Source organism: Bufo bufo, chromosome 3 (genome assembly GCF_905171765.1).
Source record: "Bufo bufo chromosome 3, aBufBuf1.1, whole genome shotgun sequence".
In the NCBI taxonomy this organism is placed as follows: domain Eukaryota; kingdom Metazoa; phylum Chordata; class Amphibia; order Anura; family Bufonidae; genus Bufo; species Bufo bufo.
The window spans coordinates 113369295-113381331 of NC_053391.1; the positions used below are offsets into that span (position 1 = coordinate 113369295).

At 43.5% G+C, this 12037-nt stretch overlaps 1 protein-coding gene across 2 annotated transcripts in view; it reads right to left on the reverse strand.

The window, feature by feature from the left end:
• Positions 1-541: 541 nt before the first annotated feature.
• The window catches only part of WSCD1 (WSC domain containing 1), a 319116-nt gene continuing 307620 nt past the window's right edge, over positions 542-12037 (reverse strand). The window contains exons 9-10 of one of the 2 annotated variants that reach the window (XM_040423482.1): positions 11311-11386; positions 1119-1272 (exon numbers count right to left, since the gene is read on the reverse strand). In XM_040423482.1, the coding sequence (XP_040279416.1) occupies positions 1254-1272; positions 11311-11386 (95 nt within the window). In that variant the 3' untranslated portion in view covers positions 1119-1253. Of the gene's footprint in view, positions 1273-11310; positions 11387-12037 lie in introns of both variants that reach the window. The other variant, XM_040423481.1, reaches the window with a different exon arrangement.

A 12037-nucleotide genomic window follows, 5' to 3' on the forward strand; every position in this document is an offset into this window, starting at 1 on the left:
CTTTTGGGGGGAAAGGGTGCGTCTTATAGTCCAGAAAATATATGGTACCTTATCTCTTTTATTAAGCAGACAAATTATGGTGAACTGTTTGATTTTAGTAGTGAAAGAACAGAAGTTGTTCAGTTATTAATTGATATGAGCAGTTTTATTAAAATATGGTCTACTATGGAAAATAATCTCTTCTTTTCTCCTGTATTTTCTCTGTACAGTATAATACGGTTTATACCATATTGCTGCCTTCTTCCTTCTGCTTATCACCTATTTAATTTTGAAATACCTGTTCTAAGCACTGAGAACATTGCTTTCCCAGTTTCTGCATACAATGCATCTTTGTGTATGTCCTTTTATTTGTGGGCTTGTATAAATAATTTATATAGTTTCTTGTTTTCCATTCTTTTCAGATTCTGTATTATTTGTTGTTCTGCTGATCAGGAAACTATAGCATGTTACTCAACCTCTCATCCATGACCCCCAACTCAATTTTCTGTGCCATGGAAAAAAATACACATAGGCCATAGTTTAATGAAAATATGCCCATTTTTTTCTCCCAACCTTTATTTTATTTTTTTTATTTTTTTACAGAAGGAAATTCTGACAGTTGCAGGTTCTGCCTCTGCAACATTTGAAACTATTCCTGAAAAAATATTGCTAAAAGGCAGCACACATCAACAAAGGAGCCAGGTCCAGAAAACACATTGTACAAGTGTACATCTCCCAGTCATCATTACAGTGGAGGAAAAGACATAGAAAAATGTTAATAGCTTCAGCCTTGGTTTACAGCCAGCTCTGTACTATTCTTTACTTTGTTTCTATTTCAACATGGAGCTTCTTAGAAGCACATAGGACAGTGGAGAGATTCTGCAGTTGTCAGTAGTGTATAAAGTCTTACAAACTCAAAAGACTGCTTGTTTTCCAGATATCATCTCGGCATATATTCCTCTGGTAAGCCTGTAAAGTTTCTGGCTTTAAGTGCTTTATCTACCGTCCTGATATATCCATCTATTGTGTTCTTCATTTCTTGTGTGAATGGATCCACAACTGTCTGGTTGGATCCTATTCGCTTAAAATTCCCATCTTTGTTGTTCTCTACACAAAGGAGACGATCCTTGTTTACTAGGACACCAAGGAAGGACACCATTTCTTTAAGATTTCCAATAAGTTCTTTCTTTAAGTCTTCATAGTGAACAACAAGAAGTTTCTTTCCATATTGAAGCCAATCTAGGGCATGTGAAGCCCACCATGATGCATAGCTGTTAACAAATTCTGGCCATTCTGAAAAAAAAAAATATAAATAGATTTAGAAAATACCATATTGTCATTGTTAGTCTTTTTTGTATATTGATATTCTACATTTATAATAATTTGGAGAACTATAAAGTTCAAGGGGCAACTCTTTCTGGGAATGAGCTATATCAGCACAAGTTTAGTTACTGTAACCTTTCTCTATGGGGTTGTCATCAGATCAGCTGTAAGTAAATCCCATTCACTAACTTACATAGTATCCATTCGAATGCAAGGGCAATCAGGTAATACAAGGTTATATTAAGTCAAAGAGAAGGACTCAAACAAGGCACCACCCTCAGGCCCTTATGCCATATGCAATTGGTTGCCCCCATTGGATAAACTCCTTTAATAATTTCTTGAAATGTGAAAGAAATATAACTAAACACAAAGACTAAAATTAGATTTTGGTTGTTTACTGGCAAATATGCAAATGCCACTGGCAAATGTTTGAACCTATTAAAGGTCTGACTAAGCATCATGATATGTCTAATGTATGTGTGCTATCTTGGGGAGTGGGTTTCACCTAGATCCACCCAGTAAATCCAACTTAGAACATCAAGCGAACTAGGAGTGAACTGATTTATTTGGAGCACATATAGTAAATAAAAAATAGCAATGTTCCAACTTTCCATGAATCAAAAGAAGGTCAATATAAGAAACTTTATAATATATCTTATCAGACAAAATGCCTATTTTTCCAAATAGCAGCACCTTAACTAATATTTTCTAAAACAGAAAGATGACTGTCAGCTTACTAAATGATCAGATTGCATACTGCCCATGCGTCTATGGAGAGGAGGGAGATGAGGAGGGGAGGGCAATGAGCTAACATCTTTCTTTCCATCTAGAAGAGGAGTGGAGAGTAAAAGAGCTGAAAAGTAAAGAAAGATCCATTTTCTTCTGATAAGATAGATTACAAATTTTCTTATATTCACCAGTACTTGATTTATGCAAAATTGTATGAAAAATGAAAAAATAAAATAAAATAAAAAACTGTAGGCAAACCTGTATGAAAAAGGGAACTGCTGTTACTGTGAATATTTAACCAAGTTGAAGATGAAATTATCTGAAAACACGCATAAAGTTAAAGATGAAACACAATTTTCAACATTTAGGTAATCAGTGTATTGTTTTGGACAGTTTTAGAGTGAAAAAGGAAAGGAGTACCATGTTAAAGTATGTGAACCCAAGGAGATTTGAGCACTCAGATAACTTTGACTGAGGTCTCAGACCTTAAATAGCCTGTTAGGGTTAGGGTAAAGGCCATGTGATGCAAATTTCAAAGCTTTATAAGTACCCAGACTCCTCTAAACTTGTCCTTTAAAAAAACAAATCAGCCATGGGTTCTTCTAAGCAGTTGCCTAGCAGTCTGAAACTGAAAACTGTTGAGGCCCACAAAACAGGAGAAGGCTATAATAAGTTAACAACACATTTTCCGGTAGCAGTTAACAGGAACATAAAGGTGCAGGTAAATACTGCCCTTCACTGTAATGCCATAGCCATGTTGGATACATGCTTTACAGTGATTGGCTGGCCGGAATGTGTCATAGGGTACTATATAGGTACTTATGCTGAAGAAGGGAAAGGTAGTGTATTGAGTGAAATGTTTTTTTTTTGCAAGTTAAAAGACTTTTCAGAGACCCAAAAGTCCTTTTAAGGACTTTTGTTGTGTGTGGCAGCAGCAATATATACTTTTAGCGCAACCTGCGCTAAATTGCTAAAACTTTACAGTCCCAAAAGTCCTTTTAAGGACTATTGTGTTTGGCAGCAATATCTTTTTTTTTAGTGCATCCTGAACTAAATAGCGTGCAATATTTAGGCTGCTGCAGACAGCGACATTAGCCGCGCCACATCTCCTGTGCAACGTGTGTGCATCCCAAAAATATCTGTGACATCCAGCGTACTTTTTCCGTAGATGGTGTCCGCTGCGGACAGTGACATTGGCTGTGCTACATCTCCTGTGTAACGTGTGCACATCCAAAAAATATCAGTGACATCCAGTGTACTTTTTGCGTAGACGGTGTCCGCTGCTGACAGTGACATAACCTGGGGTACATCTCCTGTGTAATGTTTCCACATCCAAAATACCTATGACATTTCCTGTAATTTTTTTATTAGCTGCTGGTCATGTCAGCGACATTATCTGCAGTATTTCTCCTGTGTAACGTTTCCACATCCCAAATACCTGTGACATTCCCTGTAATTTTATATTAGCCGCTGCTGACATCAGCGACATTATCTGAGGTATTTCTCCTGTGTAACGTTTCCACATCCCAAATACCTGCGACATTCCATGTAATTTTTTATAAGCCGCTGCTGACATCAGCGACATTATCTGCGGTATATCTCCTGTGTGACGTTTCCACATCCCAAATACCTTTTTAAATTTTTTTGCACATACACTTACAAATCCTACGCTACTGTATGTATGACATACTTTCAAGTATACAGTTGCAAGAAAAAGTATGTGAACTCTTTGGAATGATATGGATTTCTGCACAAATTGGTCATAAAATGTGATCTGATCTTCATCTAAGTCACAACAATAGACAATCACAGTCTGCTTAAACTAATAACACACAAAGAATTAAATGTTACCATGTTTTTATTGAACACACCATGTAAACATTCACAGTGCAGGTGGAAAAAGTATGTGAACCCTTGGATTTAATAACTGGTTGAACCTCCTTTGGCAGCAATAACTTCAATCAAACGTTTCCTGTAGTTGCAGATCAGACGTGCACAACGGTCAGGAGTAATTCTTGACCATTCCTCTTTACAGAACTGTTTCAGTTCAGCAATATTCTTGGGATGTCTGGTGTGAATCGCTTTCTTGAGGTCATGCCACAGCATCTCAATCGGGTTGAGGTCAGGACTCTGACTGGGCGTATTTTCTTCTGTTTAAGCCATTCTTTTGTTGATTTACTTCTATGCTTTGGGTCGTTGTCCTGTTACAACACCCATCGTCTGTTGAGCTTCAGCTGGTGCACAGATGGCCTTAAGTTCTCCTGCAAAATGTCTTGATAAACTTGGGAATTCATTTTTCCTTCGATGATAGCAATCTGTCCAGGCCCTGACGCAGAAAAGCAGCCCCAAACCATGATGCCCCCACCACCATACTTCACAGTTGGGATGAGGTTTTGATGTTGGTGTGCTGTGCCTCTTTTTCTCCACACATAGTATTGTATTTTTCTTCCAAACAACTCAACTTTGGTTTCATCTGTCCACAGAATATGTTGCCAGTACTGCTGTGGAACATCCAGGTGCTCTTGTGCAAACTGTAAACGTGCAGCAATGGTTTTTTTTGGACATCAGTGGCTTCCTCTGTGGTCTCCTACCATCAAAGCCATTCTTGTTTAGTGTTTTACATATCGCAGATTCGCTAACAGGAATGTTAGCATATGCCAGAGACTTTTGTAAGTCTTTAGCCGACACTCTAGGATTCTTCTTCACCTCATTGAGCAGTCTGCGCTGGGCTCTTGCAGTCATCTTTACAGGACAGTCACTCCTAGGGAGAGTAGCAGCAGTGCGGAACTTTCTCCATTTATAGACAATTTGTCTTACCGTGGACTGATGAACAGCAAGGCTTTTGGAGATACTTTTATAACCCTTTCCAGCTTTATGTGAGTCAATAGTTCTTAATCGTAGGTCTGCTGAGAGCTCTTTTGTGTGAGGCATCATTCACATCAGGCAATGCTTCTTGTGAAAAGCAAACCCAGAACTGGTGTGTGTTTTTTATAGGGCAGGGCATCTGTAACCAACAACTCTAATCTCATCTCATTGATTGGACTCCAGTTGGCTGACACCTCACTCCAATTAGCTTTTGGAGATATCATTAGTCTAGGGGTTCACATACTTTTTCCACCTGCACTGTGAATGTTTACATGGTTTGTTCAATAAAAACATGGTAACATTTAATTATTTGTGTGTTATTAGTTTAGGCAGACTGTGATTGTCTATTGTTGTGACTTAGATGAAGATCAGATCACATTTTATGACCAATTTGTGCAGAAATCCATATAATTCCAAAGGATACACATACTTTTTCTTGCAACTGTATATAACATTTAATATGAAGAAGGCAAGCAGGAAGGGACAGCGAAGTGGCCGTGATGCTGATGGTGCACGCAGAGGCCATGGCCCTGGGAGCGTTGAAAATGTGCCTGCTGCCAGAGCACAAGAAAAACAATAATCCACAATACCTAGCTTCATGTCCCAGTTTGCAGAGCGGCGCAGGACAACGCTCTCGAAGTCAGACCAGTGCGACCAGATGGTCGGTTGGATTGCAGCAGAAAATGCTTTCAGTCAGTTAAGCACCACCCTGTCTTCCACAAAGTCCAGTCTCAGTAGCCAAGAGTCTGGTCAACACAATCCTCACTCTGATCCCCCTTCCTCCCACCATGGAGAGTCTTGCCAAACAAGTGATCCCACACTAGGATATTCCAAGGAGCTCTTTTCCATGCCATTCCTTCATTTAGGCCTCTTGGTAAGCCTGCTTGAAGAGGGACATGAGATCTTGTGCCCTGATTCCCAAACTCTTGAGCATCCACAGTCACAAAGAAGATGACGGTGGGGAACGGCAATTATTGTCTCACGAGGTGAATGATGATGATGAGACACAGTTGCCAATAAGTCAAGGGCAATTAGTGTCTCAAAAGGTTGATGATGAGGATGAGACACAGTTGTCAATAACTGAGGTTGTTGTTAGGTCAACAAGTCAGGAGGATGAGCAAAGTGAGGAAGTGGAAGAGATGGTGGTGGACGATTAAGTTACTCACCCAACCTGGGAAGGTGGCAAGCCGAGCTAGGACAGCAGTACAGAGGGGGAGAAATCCACAGCACCGCAACAGGCTGGAAGAGGCAGTGGGGTGGCAAAAGAGAGAAGGCGGGCCACACCAAACAGGCTTGCAACTGTTCCCCTGAGCACACCCTTCTGGAAATTTCCCTTGCCAAGGGGTAGGTGTTCTACAGTATGGCACTTTTTTGAGGAAAGTGTGGATGACAAAAGAATTGTAATTTGCAACCTGTGCCATCCAAAAATTAGCAGGGGCGTGAACACTAGCAACCTCACCACCACCAGCATGATCCGACACATGGCATCAAAGCACCGTAATAGGTGGGCTGAACGCCTGGGTCCACAATCTGTGTCTGCGGGTCATACCACTGCATCCTCTTCCTCTGTGTTACGTGCTGGCCAATCCCCTGTCAAAGTTGCAGGCCCGGATGCCTCCTGCCCTGCACCTGGACCTTCGCAAGCACCATCAGCGACCACATCCACTTCCGTGTCACAGCGCATTATACAAATGTCCTAACCCCAGGCATTTGAATGCAAGCGCAAATACCCAGCCACCCACCCACAAGCCATAGCACCAAATGCGAAACTTTCCAAATTACTGGCCCTGGAAATGTTGCCATTTAGGCTTGTGGACACTGAGGCCTTCCGCAGCCTGATGTCGGTAGCCGTCCCTCATTATGCAGTCCCCAGCTGCCACTATTTTTCATGGTGTGCCGTCCCCGCCTTAAACAAGCATGTGTTCCGTAACATCACCCATGCCCTGACCAACGCAGTTACTGGGAAGGTCCACTTAACCACTGAGACATAGACAAGTGCTTTTGGCCAGGGACACTACATTTCCCTGACGGCACACTGGTTGAACGTTGTGGAAATCGGGAGAGAGTCGTAACCTGGGATGGCAAAGGTGCTACCGACGCCAAGGATTGCGGGCCCTAATTCCATCAGGGTTTCCACCACCACCTACGTTAGTGGCTCCAACCCCCACTTCTCCTCCTCCACCTCAGAATTATCCTCTTGCAGCACCAGTCAGCCATCAGTCGTTAGCTGGAAGCAGTGTAGCACTGCAGTGGGAAAGCGTCAACAAGCTGTGCTTAAGATGATTTGCTTAGGTGACAAACAGCACACCACCACAGAGCTGTGGCAAGGAAAAATAGACCAGACTGAGCTTCGGATCTCGTCACTCAACCTAGAACCAGGCATGGTTATGTATGATAATGGCCGTAACTTATTGGCGGCTTTGAAGCTCGGCAAGCTCACACACAGCCCATGCCTAGCCCATGTCTTCAATTTGGTTCAGCGGTTTCTCAAGTCAAAACCTACCCTAATTTGCCTGAGCTACTGGTGAAGGTGCGCCGCGTGTGTGCCCATTTCCGCAACTCATCGACAGCTTCCGTTGATATGTCAATGCTGCAGCAGCGCTTACAATTGCCAGCTCACCAACTGTTGTGCGACGTGAGCACGTGCTGGAATTCGACGTTCCACATGTTGGCCAGGCTTTGTGAGCAGCAGATGGCAGTAGTGGAATACCAGCTGCAACATGGTCGTCACCTTTCCAGTCAGCTTCCGCTATTCACAAGCGAGGAGTGGGTATGGATGTCTGACCTCTGTGAGGTTTTAAGAAACTTTAAGGAATCAACACAGATGGTGAGCGGCGATAACGCTATTATCAGCATAACCATCCCACTTCTGTGTCTACTCAAACGTTCGCTGCTCACAATTAAGGCTGACGCTTTGCATGTGGAAGAGGTGGAAATGGGGGAAGACATTACACAGGATGATAGTCAGACCACCCTCAGTTCGTCTTCTCAGTGCAAATTGGATGATGATGAGGAGGAGCAGGAGACGGCTGCCTCCGCTACAGAGGGTAGTACAAAAGGAAGTTTAATTCCATCTGTTCAACGTGGATGGGCAAAAGAGGAGGAAGAGGATGAGGAGATTGAGAGTCATCCTCCTGATTATGACAGCAAAGTTTTGCCAGTTGGCACACATGGCTGACTTTATGTTAGGCTGCCTTTCCCATGACCCACGCATTTTACGCATTTTGGACAACACCAATTACGGGTTGTTCACCCTTTTTGACCTGATTTACAAAGAGAACTTCTCATCTCTCATTCCTGTGGTGGAGAGGACGAGCAAAATGGTGCAATACCAGAAGGTCCTTGTGGAAAAATTGCTCCCAAAATTTTCAGCTGACACCACTGGCGGCCGAGTACATAGTTCGTTGGGCAACTGAGAAGAGGAGACGAGGGGAACAGACAGCAGTTCCAACAGAGGCAGGGCAATACTCTCCAAATGCTGAGATAGTTTCATGACACCCTGCCAGCACCCTCACCCTTATGCGCGGCCTAGTGTCACAAGGAGGGAAACATTTTGGAAGATGGTGAAGGAGTATGTAGCAGACCGTGTCAGCATCCTCAATGATCCCTCTGTGCCTTACAACTACTGGATGTCCAAGCTGGACACGTGGCACAAATTGGCGCTCTACACCTTGGAGGTGCCGGCTTGCCCTGCCACCAGCATTTTGTCAGAGCGGGTATTTAGTGCTGCTGGGGGCATAATAACTGTTAAGCGCATCCGCCTGTCAACTGAAAATGCTGACAGGTTGACTCTTATAAAAATGAACAAAGCCTGGATTGCTTCTGACTTCTCTACTCCACCAGAGGAAAGCGGCTAAACATAAAGGCACTTTAAATGTGTTTTTTATAATGTACTGAATACACTGTATTCACATGCACCCCTTCCACCACAAAAAAGGGTATATGGTTAAATTTTTCTTTTTTCGTCCTCCTCCTCTTCCATCATATCAACATGCTTATTAGTCTGCCCTCGCTCCTAATGTTGTAGAGGGTCAACTCACCTGCAGGCCCCCACCTACAATCTTTTAGAGGGCCAGCTCACCTGCAGGCCCTCGCATGTAATGTTTTAGAACAGTGATGGGCAAACTACGGCCCAGCGGACCTTTTTATCCGGCCCGCAGAGCTGTCCGGAGGCAGCAGGAGTGGAGATGAGTGCTTTCATTGTGGAAGCGCTCATCTCCATATTCATCTGTATCGTGATACAGATGAATGGTGCAGAGAAGCAGGGGAGAGGCTTCTCCCTTGCCCGTTCCTCTGATAGGTTACAGGCAATGACGTCATCAACACTGTTCCCACTAAAATTGAAGGTGAGTTATACATACTATGTTATGAAAGAAATACATTGTTTTGTACAATAACTCTTTTTATGCTTTTCTACCTTGAATTAAACTAAACCTTTAATGTTACGAAATTTTATTTATATTAATTCACACGAACGCCCCATCCATCTACTCTTGGTCCGGCCCCCGGGTCCAATACATGAACCCATTGTGACCCATGAGTCAAAAAGTTTTCCCACCTCTGTTTTAGACGGTTAGCTCACCAGCAGGCCCTCACCTACAATCTTTTAGAGGGTCAGCTCACCTGCAAGCCCTTGCATATAATGTTTTAGAGGGTCATCTCACCAGCAGGCCCTCACCTACAATCTTTTAGAGGGTCAGCTCACCTGCAGGCCCTCACATATAATGTTTTAGAGGGTCAGCTCACTAGCAGGCCCTCACCTACAATCTTTTAGGGGGTCAGCTCACCTGCAGGCCCTCACATATAATGTTTTAGAGGGTCAGCTCACCTGCAGGCCCTCACATATAATGTTTTTGAGGGTAAGCTCACCAGCAGGCCCTCAACCATAATGTTTTACAGAGTTAGCTCACCAGCAGGCCCTCAACCTATAATCTTTTAGAGGGTCAGCTCACCATCAGGCCCTCACATATAATGTTTTTGAGGGTCAGCTCACCAGCAGGCCCTTAACCATAATGTTTTACAGGGTCAGCTCACCAGCAGGCCCTCTCCCATAATTTTTTCAATGGTTAGCTAAGCAGCAGGCACTCGCCCATAGTTTTTTCGATGCTCAGATCAGCAGCTGGCACTCGCCCCTAATGTTTTAGAGAGTCATCTCTGCAGCAGATCCTCACCCCTAATGTTTTAGATGGTCAGCTCAGCAGCAGGCCCTCGCATATTATGTTTTTGAGGGTCAGCTCACCAGCAGGCCCTTAACCGTATGTTTTACAGGGTGAGCTCACCAGCAGGCCTTTGCCCATAATTTTTTCTATGGTCAGCTCAGCAGCAGGCACTCGCCCATAGTTTTTTCGATGCTCAGATCAGCAGCTGGCACTCGTCCCTAATGTTTTAGAGAGTCATCTCTGCATCAGACCCTCACCCCTAATGTTTTAGATGGTCAGCTCAGCAGCAGGCCCTCGCCCATAATATTTTAGAGGGTCACCAACAGGCCCTTACTCCTAATGTTTTTGAGGGTCACCAGCACGCCATCAATCATAATTTTTCAAGGGCTTATGATGCCCTCCTTTATGTGTAATTAAAGGGTGTATTGGAGTGCCGGTTCCTTGTAATAAGTACATTATTAAAAATAATAGATTTTATCTTTGGTTTTGTGCGTATTATTGGCAGTCTGTAAAAATGGCGTACTACTCGGACAACATCATTCCCAGCAGTGACCTGGGAGTACAAGATGCATCCAGACATCCTCCCCATGCTGTTCCCAAACCATTTTGGTGGTGTTTCCATCAATTTCTGACCTTTTCCTATGAACCAGACACCCTCCCCTCTTCAGAGCAGGGGGTGCCTGGTTTAATGCTCGGGTTCTCCCATTGACTTCCATTGTGCCAGGCTGCTCGACCCGAGCACCCGAGCACTTTGGTGCTCGATCAACACTAATGCACACCTTACAGGCAATAAGGAGAGGAGGTCTGGTAAGCGCTGGATGCAGCCTGTATGAGCAAGAGAAACATAAGGCTCTGGCAGCTCGAAGCTGGTGGCAAAGAAGGTCAAGCAAGTCAGGAACACCAGAACCAGCTGAGTGAGTAACACGGTACCTGAGCCTGCTCGGAAGAGCAGGACAGTGATGAGCAGGTACCGCCAGCATAACAATTTGTAGAGAAAAAAAATCTAATCTTGCATTAAATACCTAATTTTGAAATTATAGAGTAGCTAATTACAAAAAGTTTGCAATTCAGGTGAAGTTAGTAAATGTTTTTTGTATATTTTTAGTACCCACAGAAGTGCACACTCCATACACTGAGGAATTATTGTAGCTAGTCTCTATCCCTTCTTAAAGGGAGTCTGTCACCTCATTTTCACTAATATACTGTAAGTAACAGCACTGCCCCACAGAAGATTGCAAACATATTTCAAACATACCTGTGTGTACTTTGTGTCTTTAGTCCATGTCCAGGAAAAGCACTTTTATTTGCTGAAAAAAGTCCCAAGTGCCCAGCTGAAAGTGAAAGTAAAAACAGCCTTCACTCCCAACTCGATTTTTAACAGCTATAAATTCTGATACAGTGGATATAATGCTAGGATTCTGGTATTGTTTGAAAGCTTGGAATGTCAGCTTTCAAGGTCAGGCCCATATTTCTGTCTGCTACCAATCCCAAGACATGAGCAGCTAAAGCAGCCCTCCCCTCCTCAGTCTGGTTTTCTTTGGGCACCTGGGAGCTGTTTTCCCGCAGAATAAGGGTCCATTCACACATCCGTGTGTGTTTTGCGGGTCCGCGGATCTGCAAAAATCGGAAACCGGCAATGTGCGCTCCGCATTTTGCGAAACGCACATCCCCGGTACTAATAGAATATGCCTATTCTTGTCCGTTATTTTTTTCGGAATCGGAATTGCGGACCCGGAAGTGCGGGTCCGCAATTCCGGATCCAGGCCGCACATCATGCGGCCCCATAGAAATGAATGGGTCCGCAGATCCGTTACGCAAAATGCGGAATGGAATTGCGGATGTGTGAATGGAGCCTAAGAGTGCTTTTCCTGGACATAAATAAAGACCCAAAGTACACGAAGGTAAGTTTGGAATGTGTTTACAAACTAAAGCATTTCTGCTTATACTGTAGTTCTATTTTGTCTCTACTGTGTGTATACAGA